General features: G+C 46.8%; 1 protein-coding gene across 1 annotated transcript in view; it reads left to right on the top strand.

Moving 5' to 3' along the window:
• Positions 1-1714: 1714 nt before the first annotated feature.
• The window catches only part of FANCM (Fanconi anemia, complementation group M), a gene marked incomplete at its 5' end in the record, with an annotated part of 26213 nt that continues 12999 nt past the window's right edge, over positions 1715-14928 (top strand). Inside the window, 9 exons of the mRNA XM_009078917.1 lie at positions 1715-1846; positions 2610-2742; positions 2970-3089; positions 3535-3630; positions 4766-4944; positions 5378-5584; positions 8569-8803; positions 10996-11153; positions 12278-12427. Of these exons, the coding sequence (XP_009077165.1) occupies positions 1715-1846; positions 2610-2742; positions 2970-3089; positions 3535-3630; positions 4766-4944; positions 5378-5584; positions 8569-8803; positions 10996-11153; positions 12278-12427 (1410 nt within the window). The remainder of the gene's footprint in view (positions 1847-2609; positions 2743-2969; positions 3090-3534; positions 3631-4765; positions 4945-5377; positions 5585-8568; positions 8804-10995; positions 11154-12277; positions 12428-14928) is intronic.

The following is a 14928-nucleotide window of genomic DNA, read 5'->3' as shown; positions in this document are numbered from 1 at the left end:
TCCAGGCCAGGTTGGATGGGGCTTGGAGCAACCTGGGCTGGTGGAAGGTGTCCCTGTCCATGGCAGGGGGTGGAACAAGATGAGCTTTAAGGTTCTTCCAACCCAAATGAGTCTGGAATTATGTTTTCAGCATAGTGCTTAGCCTATTGTTTGAGGCCTGAATCAGAGCTGTTATTGGTTTACTTGGATGATTTTCAGTGAGCTGAAGACCAGCACTAAAGGGATTAGACGTTTGTTACACTACAGCCCTCTTAGTGCAGGGCAGCTGTGCTGGTGCTGAACTGCCCGGAAAACCTGGAAAATGCAGTGTGCATGGAAGGAGCCATGGGGAACTGTCTGACAGCCCCAGGAGTGCCTTGGGAGAAGGCTGTTGTTGTGCACTGAGGTGGTTTTGCTGCTCCCAGCCACGAGGACCAGCAGGTTGTAAACAACTTTTGTAGGACAAATCTGATTACTCCAATTACTGCAGAGTTAGTGCTCATGCAAAACTAAGTCTGTGGTAAAATCCTGACCACCTAAGGCTGAGAAACAAAGAGGAAAAACAGGATTAGGATGCATTAGTGCAGGTTATTCTCCTCGTTCCAGCCATGTGGAAAGCAGGTACATGTGATGGATGAAGACAAACTGTGTTTTGGTGTGGATTCCCAAGGGAATGGGAACACTGCTGCACCAGGACAGTCTGATGGGGGCTCACTGCTCTCTGTTCACACGTCCTGACTCCCAGCCCTTCCACACACAACTTGCTAACTTCTTGCCTAGTCCTTCACCTAATTTAAGCTTCTCAAAGATGAAGACAAGTTTTCCTGTGGCCAAAATACTGTTGAATTAGGGTGACCAGAGAGAGCGAGTTGCAGCTTGAGCTCACAGCCGGTTGTCCATCCCGTTCCATTCCCTCTCTGCTCTGTCACTCATTGTGCCATTGCAGATCACAGTGTGTGTTTCCTCTTCTCAGTTGCTGGATATATACATAGTTATCTTGGGGGCAGGGTCGTGTTTGTCTCTAGCATGGAGAGCACAAATCCTTAGGGAACCATGTTCAGGGGGTCAGGGAATACCCTGAGCTGGAAGGGACAGCCACAAGGATCATCCAGTCCAACTCCTGCCCTGCCCAGGACACCCCAACAATCCCACCCTGTGCTTGAGAGCATTGGCCAAACACTCCTGGAGCTCTGTCAGCCTTGTGGCTGTGACCACTGCCCTGGGGACCGCTTCCAGTGCCTGAACACCCTCTGCAGGAAGAACTTTTTCCCGATATCCAACCTAAACCTTCCCTGACACAACTTCAGGCCACTCCCACAGATCCTGTCACTGGTTACAGGGAGCAGAGATCAGAGCTGCCCCTCACGAGGAGCTGCAGACCCCTGAGGTCTGTCCTCAGTCTCCTCCAGACCCTACAACCCAAGTGCCCTCAGCTGCTACTCACCTGACCCCTCCAGGCCCTTCACCAAGCTGTAATAGTGCTACTGAACTTAGAAAACATTTACTAAATTAGCCTAAAAGCATGTTGAGAATGGAGAACCTTTCACTGAGGCAGAGCTCCAGGTGCTACCTGGTGCAGCAACAAAGCATCAGAGTTCAGTGCAGTTTGGTTTGAAGAATTCTATGCTTCAAACAATATAAACGAGCTGCTTATGTCGTGCAAGATGTGTAAGAATAAACACATCCCGCTTCACTTGTGCTGTGTTTTCACTTCACTGCTGTGTTTGTGTTCCAGGTGTTGGAAGCCTTCACTGATCGCCTGACTAAACTGGGAGTGTTAGCCAGGAGGGACATTCCCAGCCTGACCAAGTACCAGATCATCCTAGCCAGAGATCAGTATAGAAAGAATCCTTCTTCACAGCACATGGTAATTGTCTTTATTTCATGTCATTAAAACAGTGAATAAATAGTAATAATCCTTAGTTACAACATTTCCTGTATTTTAAGTAGATTTAAATAGATTTCTGCTTTTAGCCCTGCAATAAAATATCAGAGAATCATAGCATGGTTTGGGTTGGAAGGGGCCTTAAAGAGCATCTAGGAAGTCTAGAACATATGCCTAATTATACTGCATTTCTTGATGGTAATATAGGAAAGTGAAGGAAAAGATAAACTACTCTATTTCTAAAATGAAAGTGTTTTGAGAACTTAGATTCTGGTTTTGCTAAATCCTGATGGGCTCAGTTATCAGAGTTTGAGGGTTGATGAGCTAATCTTGGAAGATAACACAGGTATTTTGGAGGAGGAAAAGGAATTGCCTTCATTGGGCATGTGAGATCTGTTCCCTGAAGGCTGTGACAGATAAGCTGCTCATCAGTCTGGGCTTTGGCTCTGCTTCTCAGGTGTCAACAGGATAAGAGGCAACACCTCAACCTGTGCCAGGGAAGGTTCAGGTTGGACATCAGGAGGAATTTCTGCATGGAAAGGGCTGTCAGGCATTGGAATGTGCTGCCCAGGGAGGTGGTGGAGTCACCATCCCTGGAGGTGTCCAAGAAGGCACTCAGTGCTCTGGTCTAGCTGACAAGTTGGTGATGGGTCACAGGTTGGACTCGATGGGCTTGGAGATCTTTTCCACCCTAAATGATCCTGTAATTCTGTAATTTCATGCTGAATCCATTTGGTTTTCCCAGGGAACCCATCAAGGCATCATTGAAGGAGACTTTGCACTCTGTATCAGTCTGTACCATGGTTATGAACTGCTGCTGCAGATGGGAATCCGCTCCTTATTTATCTACCTCTGGGGAATTATGGATGGATCCAAAGGTGAAGCATCCTCAGAAACCTCCTGCCCTTTATCCACCCCTTCCATTTCATCTGCCTCCTCTGTATGGCTGAGTTTGCACAAAACAGCCTCTAGGGTGAAGGGGTGCAGATGGGATTGGTATTTTGCTCCCCTCCCTCCCAACTGGAAATGTATTAGCACAGTGTTAATGGCAGAGAATGTTTGGGAAAGGCAATGAAATCCTGAGGTATCCCAACTTTTTCCAAAGGGCTAACCCGTACGAAGAACGAGCTGGGACGCAATGAGGACTTTGTGAAGCTCTACCAGCAGCTCCGAAATATGTTTGCAGACACAGCTCTGGCTCCAGTCAATGGAAGTGTTTACCAGGGTAAAACAGCTCAGGATTTCCCTGTTAGGGACCCAGTGTTTCTGTTTAAGAGGTGTACTACACTTGCCTGCTCTTCTTACTCCGGATTGTCTTCCCAATCAATCCTCCTTCCCTCCCTTCCCTTTCCTCCCTTGCTTCCCTCTCTCCCCAGTGGTTTTAGCTACTCTCAAACAAGTTTTCTATGTTTAAAGTTTTGAATTTGGTTTAAAATGAAGGTTAAAATATTCCTGTTTCACTAGTTTGACTGTAACAAAAGTGCCAACACTGTCAAACCCAGGATTGAACACATCACTGTCATCAGTTTAGCATTTTAGCTTAATGAAATTAGAATTAGAGTGAAGAATTGTGTGTCTGACTCAGATAAATGGGAGGAAATGGAGCCCACTGAACCTTCATGCTTGTTGCAGGTTGACTTATGTCTTTCATTGCATTGTTTCCTTTCCAGTGCCTGAAAAGAAAAAGGAGTTTATCTACAGCCATCCAAAGTTAAGGAAGTTGGAGGAAATTGTAATAGAACACTTCAAATCCTGGAAAAAGGGATGTTCTCGTAAGTGCCAACAACGCAAACAGGATCCAAACAGCTGAACCTGTCTCTCATTGCTTTTCACCCTGATGAAGACATTATTCAGGTCCCTCTGCTTTTAGGAATTTTCAGCTTCTTGACTCACTTGTCGCTTTTGGAATGAAAACATCAGGAACAGCAATAATTTTTCCAAGCTATAGCCTTTTGTTTCCAATCCTGTGCACTGCTGTGGAGTTATCTTAACCAGGTTTCATATTTGATACTCTTCCACCTTCTTTTGATGAACTGAGGTTCTGATTTGATTCTTTGAGACATTTTTGCATAGAATCCTAGAGTGGTTTGGGTTGGAAGCACCTTAAAACTTATCCAGGCTTTGATTTCTGAGCCTTCAGGTGGAGCAGAGATACAGGCATTGTGTCTGGGATCTTAACAAGCACTCAAGGTTTTATTGACGGGCTCATGGAAAATTCTTGTCTGGAGGAGGAGAAATCAGGATAGTTGTGTGCTCTCTATTCCCCATTCCTTGGCCTTGAACAACCTGGGCCAGTGGAAGGTGTCCCTGCCCATGGCAGGGGGTGGAACTGGATGGGCTTTAAGGTCCTTTCCAACCCAAACCATTCCATGATTATATGATAATGTGTTCTGTGTAATTTGCCATCCTGAGCACACTGACTTGTTAAGGTTGGAAAAGCCCTCTAAGATCATAAAGTCCAACCATCAGCCCAGCACCACCATGTTCACCACTAAACCATGTCCCTAAGTGCCACATCCACAGGCCTTTGGAACACTTCTAGGGATGGTGACTCCACCCTTCCCTGGGCAGCCTGTTCCCATGCCTGACACGAAGAAGATGACACCTTGAGCTTCATTCCAAGACACGTGTCATCCAGCCTGAGCTTTCCACAGTGACATTGCTAAGGGTACCTCAGATATAAAACTTTTGGGATGTAAATTCTCCACATTTAGAACACTGCTTTGATTCCAAAGAGTTTTTCAAGGAGGAATATCTTGGAATGTTTTATCTCCCCATGAAGTGAGATGAGAGCTGTCAATGTGTCACTTGTGGGATGCCCTGTCCTTTTTTATTTGTCACATTCTATTGAGATGGTGCATAAAAATGCTTTCCTGTGTTTTGAACATTGAACAGAAGGAGGCAAGAGTGAGAGCCCCTGTGGGGACACCAGGGTGATGATCTTCTCCTCGTTCCGGGACAGTGTGCAGGAGATCGCCGAGATGCTGTCCCGGCTCAGCCCCACTGTCAGGGCCATGACCTTTGTGGGACACTCCACAGGGAAGAGCACTAAAGGCTTCACCCAGAAGGAGCAGCTGGAGGTAAAGAAAAGAGATTGTACTAGAAAGTAGTGATAAAGGGCATAAATTGTGTGCATGACTACATGAGTACAGGCAGTGTGGCAGTGACTGAACATTGCATGTCATTAGTAAATCTATGTGGAGGTCAGTTGCTTTCAGGGTGTCCCAAATTATACTGACTAAACAATATATGAATACTTTATACATTTATATTATATTAACAACTGCTAACTTTTATATGTTAAAAAATTTGGGGAGATACTCAAGTACTTGCCCTGTGCAGGGACACCTCCCACCAGACCAGGTTGCTCAAGGCTTGATCCAACCTGACTTTGAACACTGCCAGGGTTGGGGCAACCTGTGCCAGTGTCTAACCACTCTCATAGGAAAAGCTTCTGCCTAAGATCTCATCTCAATTTCCCCTTTGAATTTATCCCCATTACTCCTTGTCTAGGTGGTGAAACGTTTCCGTGAGGGTGGGTATAACACCCTGGTGTCCACCTGTGTGGGGGAGGAAGGCTTGGACATTGGAGAGGTTGATCTCATCATCTGCTTCGACGCCCAGAAGAGCCCAATCCGCCTGGTGCAGCGCATGGGCCGCACGGGGCGGCGGCGACAGGGACGGATTGTGGTCATCCTCGCCCAGGGCCGGGAGGAGAGGGTGAGTGTAGCCTCATGGGATCAGGGAATGGCCCCAGCTGGAAGGGATCCACAGGGATCACCAGTACAAATCCTGCCAGGACACCCCACCCCAACAATGCCCCCTGGACCTGAAAGCATTGGCCAAACACTCCTTGAGCTCTGTCAGCCTTGGGGCTGTGACCACTGCCCTGGGGAGCTGTTCCAGTGCCCAAACACCCTCTGGGGGAAGAACCTTTTCATAATATCCAGCCTAAACCTCCCCTGACACAGCTTCAGGCCATTCCCACAGGTCCTGTCCCTGGTCACAGAGAGCAGAGATCAGAGCTGCCCCTTGTGAGGAAGCTGGAGGTTGGTATGGGGTCTGCCCTCAGTCTCCTTGTTCAGTCTGTTCCAGGAGAATCCCAGAGTATCATAGAATCCCAGAATAGTTTAGGTGGAAAGAGACCTTAAACCCCATCAAGTTTCACACCCTGCCATGGGCAGGGACACCTTCCACTAGCCCAGGTTGCTCCAAGCCCCATCCAACCTGGCCTGGAACACTCACAGGGATGGAGCAGCCACAGCTTCTCTGGACAACCTGTGCCAGTGTCTCAGCACCCTCACAGGGAATAATTCCTTCCCAGTATCCCACCTATCCCTGCCCTCTGGCAGTGGGAACCATTCCCTGTTTCCTGTCCCTCCTTTCCTTGTCCCAAGTCCCTCTGCAGCTCTCTTGGAGCCCCTTTAGGCACTGGAAGGGGCTCTAAGGTCTCCCTGGAGCTTCTCTTCTCCAGGTGGACACTCCCAGCTCTCCCAGCCTGTCCTGGCATGAAATGATAGGGTGAATGTTGGAAAATCCCTGTGTTTGCTGGGGGCCAGGACATGGTGTGCAGAGGGGATGAGCTGAGAAGGCCACAGGAATATTGGCTCTGCTCTGCTGACGACACTGTGCATTCAGACGAGTATTTACTCACAGCCACTTGCGTGTGAGGCCTGAAGAGATCAGCTTAGGTGGAAATCCACTTCTGCTAAATTCCTGAACCTCAGCACTCTGCTACGGCATGATGAATTGTCTCTGAGGACAGGCTGTTCCTTGGGAATCCCCTGCTCCACTGAAAGCTGAGCTGTGAGCTGGAGAACCCACTGCCAGCTGTGCCAGCTGCCCACAGCTGGGCACTGTCTGTGCTCCTCCAGGGAGGTGGAAGAGCAGGACTGGGACAGAAAGAGCCCAGACAGGCCCTGCTCCCACCTCTCTGGTGACACAGGCTGCAGACAAATGAGTCCAAGATCTGTATATGCTAATTGTAACCCAAAATTTCAGAGCCTTGCTGTTATTCAATTGATCCCAGTCAATTCCATAGCTTTGGTTTAAGTCTGGAGGTGTCAGGGATTTAATTCTGAATGAGGCTGCAGTGAATCCTGCCTAAGGGGGGAAAAAGCTGCTTTGGAGGGATGAGAGTTCAAAATGATAAACCTGAACACTGTTTGTAAATAGTTATTTTCCATGCTGCTTATGGAGGCTGCTGCTGCTACAAGCTCTGCTTGTAATGGCATATAAAACAAGCCCTTAAATTCCTTGGAGCTTCACTTAAGCCCTTGGATTACTGTGTTCTCCACATTTTCTCAGAAATCTGAGGCAGGTCCTACCCCCAGGTAGGACAGTAATTGTATTGAATGATTTGTGTGTTGAGATTAGGAAATAGATTTAATTGCAGAACAATATTGGCTTTGTGTTTGCTTGGGGATGTTTTGAGGGTTTGTTATTCAGTCTCCTTCCAGTTCTGTTCATGTGGAGATTTTTCCCTATCACACAACTTGCAGGTAAATAATTAATGGTCATATATGAATTTATGGGAATTTGTTTGGGTGTTGTGGGTTGTTTTGTTTGTTTCTGGTTTGGTTTGATTTTACTCCATTTGGGATATTTATTAATCAAACCACTTCAAGTCCGTTATAAAGCTTTTAAAGACATTTTGTTGGGCACAAGGGGTTAGTGCAGGTGTGGAAGTGTGAGGCTGGGCAGGAATTCCTGTGGCAGCTCCCACTGATTTCCTGCTCAGCCATCCCTGCGGCCCCTAGGCTTAGGGACAGTGTGTGTGTGGAGGGCTGAGGTGTGCTGGACCTTCACTGGGGCTCCTAATGCCCTGGGGCAGCAGCTCAGCCTGGCATGGAGTGATGCAGGATGGAGCCAAGGGCTCAGAGCGCCCAGGGCTTGGAGCTGCAGGAGCTCACAGCCTCTCTGCTCCATCAGGACAACTGACTTGAAACAGAGGGAAAGGAAACCTCAGGAACTGCGAACTGCCAAGTCTATTAAGCTGTTCATTTGATACTACAATTTTTTTTTGCCACAGAAAGACCTTTTTTTGCCTGTTCTAGGGTTAAAAAGATGCCTCTTGGAATGCTTGGGGGCAGTTTGTCAGAGCTCGCTCCAGTTCTACTCAGAGCATCTTTTTGGGCCTGTCTCCTTTGATCCTGCCTCCAAAGATCAGCTTTCTCAGGGAGTCACAGCTGCCACCCCATCACACTCAGAGCTCTTGGTCTGCAGCGCTGACCTGTCACAGGGATACAAAGAAGAGCACAGGACACAAATGCCTTGGAAAAGCAGTTTCAGAGTGGGGCGCCAGTTTCTTCCCCTCCTTTCTCCATCTGTATCTTAGTTTCCCTGTTGCACAATGAAGTGGAGTGTAATTAACAGGACTCAGAGTGTCTATGACATCAGCAAATTGTCTGACACTTTTTTTGCCATGACCTCCTTTCTTTGTTTCTGATGTAATCTAATTGGCATCATCCCTGTATCAATGGCAGATTATAATTTCCCCCAGGCAAGGGCTGTGCTGCTTTTTCTTCCCAGTGCTGTTCCTGCTCCTGATCTATTCAAAAACCCAAACCAGAAAACACCTTGATATGGGAACATGGAATAATGAGAAACCTCAGAGGCACTCAGCTGCTCCTTTAGTTTTGATCAAGTCCTGTGAAAAAACAATCCACCAACATATGATTAATCTATTTCTCTTCTTGGTCCAGACTTACAACCAGAGCCAGTGCAACAAAAGGAGCATCAACAAAGCTATTTCAGGAAACAAAGCCCTTCACTTCTACCAGCACAGCCCACGGATGGTCCCTGAAGGCATCAACCCAAAGATGCATAAAATGTTTATTACTGCTGAAAAGTATGAGCCAAGCAACTGCAGAAAGCTTCCCAAGGAGAGAAGATCCAGCTCCCTGCAGCACAAATCTGCTCTCTTTGCCTGTGTGGCTGGTAAGAGGATTATGGTGTTTCTCTGAGCACCGTAAGCTGCTATCCCATGTTGTTGTGGCACAGCACAGCCAACCTGCTCCCAGCAGTGTGGGCTCTGGCACACACTGCTGTTAGCTGGAGCTGTTCAGCTGCTTTGGCTCCTTAGCCTTTGCCTTGCACATCCTCACATCACAGTTCTGTGCTTAGATAGCCATAGCCTGTGTCAGGCATTGTCTTATCTTTCTCCATGCAGTCACTGACTGAAGGGTGTAAACTGCAGCTACAAACACAAGAGGCAGGTGTTAATCAGAGAATCATAGAATGGTTTGGATTGGAAGGACCTTAAAGCCCATCCCACCCCCTGCTCTCTTCAGGCTAAATCTACCTTCTCCCTGCTTCAGGCTAGTTCTTTTCTCTTCCCAGTTCAAGGAAAAGGGAAGTACTTTGGATCTGAAGACAAACATGGATGATTTGAGTGATATGTTTGTCTTTGGTAGTACATTGCATCCATAACTTATCAAATGTTCTGGAAGGTAATTACCTATGGAACGAGCACATGCTGCTTCATTTGAAGGGGAGAGGCTTTGCCAGTGACTAAACTCAACAGGACATAATACATCCCAATTATGTGTCCAAACAGCCTTGTCAGTCTCAGGCAGGATGGGAATGTTCTTCTGGAAGAGCTGAAGAAGCAGCTCCTGGTACTTTGCAGTTACTCAATAGGGCACAGCTTTGCTTTTTACTAAAGCCTGTAAACAGCTGGAGCTCATCTGTGTGATTCCTATTCCTGGGAGTGTTCCAGGCCAGGTTGGATGTGGCTTGGAGCAACCTTGACTAGTGGAAGGTGTCTCTGCCCATGGCAGGGGGTGGGACTGGATGGATTTTCTGAATATAAACACTTAAAATAAGATGTGGTGATTGGTTTGGTTGGGTTTGGTAGCCTTTAAGCCTGAAATTGTGTTCTAGTTCTCTACTGGCAGCAGTCACATATCTGGGACTCTTTCCATTTAGGAAACATTTTGACATTGAAGTCCTTGCCCTATCAGGAGCAGAATCCCAGAGCTTTGGGAAGGATCTGTTTCCAGATTTTGCTGCCTTCTTGCCTGATAGTGTTGCACCATGTGCTCCCTGCACAGATGATATCACAGGTTCATCTTGTCTTTGTCACAAGGAGCTGGAGCTACAACACAGAGAGCTGAAGTCATCTGTTGTTCTCAGTGTGTCTGTTCTCAGTTCCTGGATGTGTCTGGATGGCACCAGTTCACCAGGAGCACCTCCCCAGGGGAGTGGTCACAGCCTCAAGCCTGACAGAGCTCAAGGAGTGTTTGGCTGATGCTCTCAGGCACAGGGTGCATTGTTGGGGTGTCCTGTGCAGGGCAGGAGTTGGACTGGTGATCTGTGGGGGTCCTTCCAGCTCAGGGTATTCCATGATTCCATGGCTCTATGATTCCAAATGCCTCTCTGAGAAGTGTTCTTCATTTTCTTTTCCTTGAAGTCTTTTTCCTCCTCTCCCATGTCTTTGCACTGGGAGTTAGCTCTGATGGGGTGTAACATCTGCTCTTGAGTCAGAAATACTTCATAGCAATATTGATCCTCTAGGATTGTTTAATGAGGGCCTTAAACTTCAGTGTTAGTTTTTCCATCTCTTTCTGGGCAGGACCTGAGGAGGACTCTGAACCTTCAGGGTCTGAGTCTCTACTAAACATTTCACAGCACCCTGTGCACACACAGCCTGTGGCACTGCAGCTAGAGAGGATTGAGATCCAGACTGATTCTTCTAATGTGCATTAATTTCCAGCAGTGTGGGCTGCAGGCTCATTCCAAATCCTGTCTGCAGAGGCAAATTAACTTCATTACTGTTCTTCAGCTCTGTACATCTGGGCTGGAAGCAGTCACAGTCTCAGCGCTGATCCCTTGGAGGTTCCTTTGCTGTTTGCACTGATTCCTGTTTTGAGGGATTTGGCATTTTTTGGACAGTGATTTACATCTAGCTGTATCTTTACATTATGCCCTCCCCAAAAACAAGTAACAGCTAAATTTATCCATGGACACATTGAAACTGTGTTGATCCTGGTCTCTGACATCAGATTCTCTGTACCTGGTTTTGCTTCTGGCACAGAGAAGGTGGTTTTGCCTTTGGTACCACACAGAGTTCTTTGATTCTATGTATCCTTTTCCCTAAACATTTTCCTGTTCTTGTTTTCCCTCCACAGGCCAAAAGCAAATGAACTCCCGTGAGAGTTGGGCCCTGACACCTGAGGAATACAAAATATGGGACAGACTCTACAGGATCAAGGAGAGTGATGGAATAAAGCAGCCTGTGTTGCCTCGAAGTCAGTTTGAGACCTTGGGAAACCTGGAAGAAACATCAGTGAGTTTAATGTTTCCTGTGACATGAAGGCCTAAAGGATGCTGTAAATAACACTTAACTCTGAATTTGAAGGTCTATATTAAGAATGCCATTTTGAGATTTATCTGTAGGTTTTAGAGGTTAAGAACGTAGCAATTTGAGTTTGAAATGGGTCTTGGAGGTTAGACCTGTAAATTAAAAATGCATTAAGAAGTCTCTCAATATCCATTAAGCTCTACTCCTGCTTTTAACAATTCCATGCAGGATGCTGTATTCAGAGAATCCCAGGATGGTCTGGGCTGGAAGAGAGCTTAAAGCCTATCTCATTCCACCCCTGCCCTGGGCAGGGACACCTCCCACCAGAGCAGGTTGCTCAAGGCTTTATCCAACCTGGCTTTGAACACTGTCAGGGCCTCCCTGGGCAACCACAGCCACAGCCTCCCTGGGCAACCTGTGCCAGTGTCTCACCACCCTCACAGCAAGAACTTCTGCTTAAGATCTAATCTTAATTTCCCCCTTTCAATTTCTCCCCATTCTTGCTTGTCCCGGACACCTCCCACCAGAGCAGGTTGCTCAAGGCTTTATCCAACCTGGCTTTGAACACTGTCAGGGCCTCCCTGGGCAACCACAGCCACAGCCTCCCTGGGCAACCTGTGCCAGTGTCTCACCACCCTCACAGCAAGAACTTCTGCTTAAGATCTAATCTTAATTTCCCCCTTTCAATTTCTCCCCATTCTTGCTTGTCCCGTTACTGCAGACCCAGGGATCAGATCCCTCTGCAGCTTCCCTGGAGCCCCTGCAGCTCCTGGCAGGTTGCTCTGACGTCTCCACACAACCTTCTTTTCTCCAGGCTGAACAGCCCTAACTCTCTCAGCCTGTCTTTGTGGGGAAGGTGCTTCAGTCCTCTGATGAACTTTGTGGGCTCTTTCTGCTGTTGAGGACACCAGAGCTGTGTGCAGCACTCCAGGTGTGGCCTCACCAGAGCAGAGGGGGAGAATCCCCTCCCTCACCTGCTGCCACTCCTAAGGATGCAGCCCAGGGCTCAGTTGGTTTCTGGGCTGAGCTCACACTTTCTTGATTCAAATTCTCTTGATTCAATCTCTTAATTCACATCTCCTTTCCCATCTGAACTCCCAAAGCAGAAGCATGAAGAGGGAGAAACCCATGAGCTTTCCTTGAATGAGTGGAGCATCTGGCAGAGTTGTCCCCTCCCCACGGCCATGGTTGACCACTCGGATTACTGTCACCACTTCATCAGTGTGATGGACATGATAGAACAGATGAGGCACCAACAGGTAAGGCTTCCCTTTGGCTGCTGGAAATGTACCACATCTTGAATGCACAGTTAGAACTTCCAAAAGAAGAATGCAAAAAGAAAGGAGATTATGAGCTGAATTATGTGTTTTTAATCTTGTTTCAGTTTGTTTCCCGCTGATGTTCTGTGATTCTCTGCCACACAAGTTGTTTAAAAACAGTTAAAACAGTTAAAAACAGTTAACACAGACAAGAAAATCTATAAATCAGCCTTTTATTTATGTCTCCAGGTATCAGTTTGCTACAGAATGGACCTAATTAAAGAACTACATATATCAAGGAGCAAAGCCACCAAGAGGGATATCAGAGCTATTCCAGAGTGTGATAGGAATTAGGAATAATTCTGTATCATGTGTGTACATCAAAGTCATCCCAGAAAAGTGACACAGGAATGCATTCAGGTTTTAAGGGGTTTATGTTTTGAGGTTTTTTGGGTTGTTTTCTGTGAAAGCTTTAGTTAAAAACCCAATTACTCCTGAGAATTAAAGGATAAAAGAGAGAGCAGCCAAACAAACATGGGTAAAAACCATTTGGGAGTTGGAAACTGGTATGGATACAGAATTGTTTGGATGAAAGGCACAGACAAGGAAATGGGTGCAGAGGTGGATGAAGGCTTCGCACCACTGTTTCCCTCCAGTTGAGCTCCTCTGTGTTCCCCAAATATTGCTTTTTATTGTGTGGCAGTTTTTTAGGTCATCAGAAGCTGTTGCTAAGCTGCAGAGTTTCCTGGATAACAGGACTAAGCAAGGAAGAGAATGGAGACATTGTAGTTGTGCTCCTTGCTAGAAAAGTGTATGAAAGGGAGGTGATAAATAGACTTTCAGAGCTCAAATAAGCTGCTACATCACACAACAATGACATTCCTGACTTCCCTGGGGGAGTGTGTGTTCCCAGCTGGGGTCAGGGATGGGCTGCAGAGAGAGAGGACTGGGAAGAGGCCAGGTATGGAGAGGGGAAGGAAGGCAGGAGGGAAAGAAATGGTCCAAAAGTAGAATTTCCTTCCCCACCACCAAATCAGGCACTGGGAAAGGCTGAGGGAATTGGGGGTGTTCAGCCTGGAGAGGAGAAGGCTTAGGGGTGACCTAACTGTGGCTTTCCAGGACCTGATGGTGTGGCTTGGAGCCACCTGTGCCGTTGGAAGGTGTCCCGTGGGATGGGATGAGATGGGATTTAAGGTCCTTCAAACCAAACCCTCAGGGGGTTTGTAGTATGTGCACATCCAGGTTCCTCCTGTAACTCTTCCATGGGTAACTCCACTCTGGCTGACTTCGCTTATGGTGCTTAATAGCAGAGGGATAAAGACCAGCACAAGTCAAAGCTATTTCCTAAAATACCTGAGACAGTGAACCTCAAACGGGATGAGATGGGATTTAAGGTCCTTCAAACCAAACCCTCAGGGGGTTTGTAGTATGTGCACATCCAGGTTCCTCCTGTAACTCTTCCATGGGTAACTCCACTCTGGCTGACTTCGCTTATGGTGCTTAATAGCAGAGGGATAAAGACCAGCACAAGTCAAAGCTATTTCCTAAAATACCTGAGACAGTGAACCTCAAACCACTGTTCTGTTGTGTATTTTCTTACTGAGGGACAAAACTTTCCTATAAATAACCAAATGATCTGGAAGTTTCTGATGAAATTATTTCTTGGGCAGAATCTCATTCAGAGATTAGTCATGACAACCTGAGGCTGCACAGGAGGTATTTGTGTGGGTTTTGAGTCTTTTCTATTAGAGAAGAAATACACTGGTGTGTGAGTTTGCTTTCCCTGTTCTCAGTCAATGGTTCAAGACTCCTCCTATGCAGTTGTTTTGGGCATAATAGATCAAAAAAGTCAATTTAAAGGCTGATTTTAAAACAGATGAAGTGGAAATGGTTGGGAAAAATTGTATTGTATTTCTGTGCTCTTAACTCAGAGAAGAAGAAAACACACAAGTGAAAGAAAGGCCAAAGCTGAGCCTGGAACAAGCACACCCAGTGCAGCAAAGCCCTTAATGCCTGTGCAGCTTTGTTCCTGCAGCAACAGCAGCAGGGCAGATGGGCTGGATTTGCTGCCAGGGCATTGCTGTGGGACATGGAAACAAATCAGCTTCTCCTTCTGCAAAATAATTCAATCACTTGGAAGCAGTTTTTGAAAATTAAGCTGTGCTGTTTGGGAACAAGGTCAGGGCACAGTAATCCTGTTTATGGGAGTGATATTTGAACATTCTGAGGGTAAGGAATGGGGAACAGTGAAGTGAAAGTGCTTTTTGTTCCTAGAAGATAGGAAATGCTTAGTTTTATTATCAGCAGTGGGAGGGTGACTGTGGCTGTTTCCCACTCCCAGGTTGGCCTTGTGAGCTCAGTCCCAAGAAAGACCAAAGAAACCCCCAGTCTTTAGGACTGTCTGTTTTTCACTCCAGTGCTCTGACACGAACAACTTGGGAAGCATCTCCTAGCCCCAGGCTAAAGCTGAACCACTGCCATTAACCCATCTGTCATTTGTC

The sequence above is a fragment of the Acanthisitta chloris genome, unplaced genomic scaffold (genome assembly GCF_000695815.1).
Source record: "Acanthisitta chloris isolate BGI_N310 unplaced genomic scaffold, ASM69581v1 scaffold15797, whole genome shotgun sequence".
Classification (NCBI taxonomy): domain Eukaryota; kingdom Metazoa; phylum Chordata; class Aves; order Passeriformes; family Acanthisittidae; genus Acanthisitta; species Acanthisitta chloris.
This window is presented reverse-complemented; position numbering and strand designations above follow the sequence as displayed.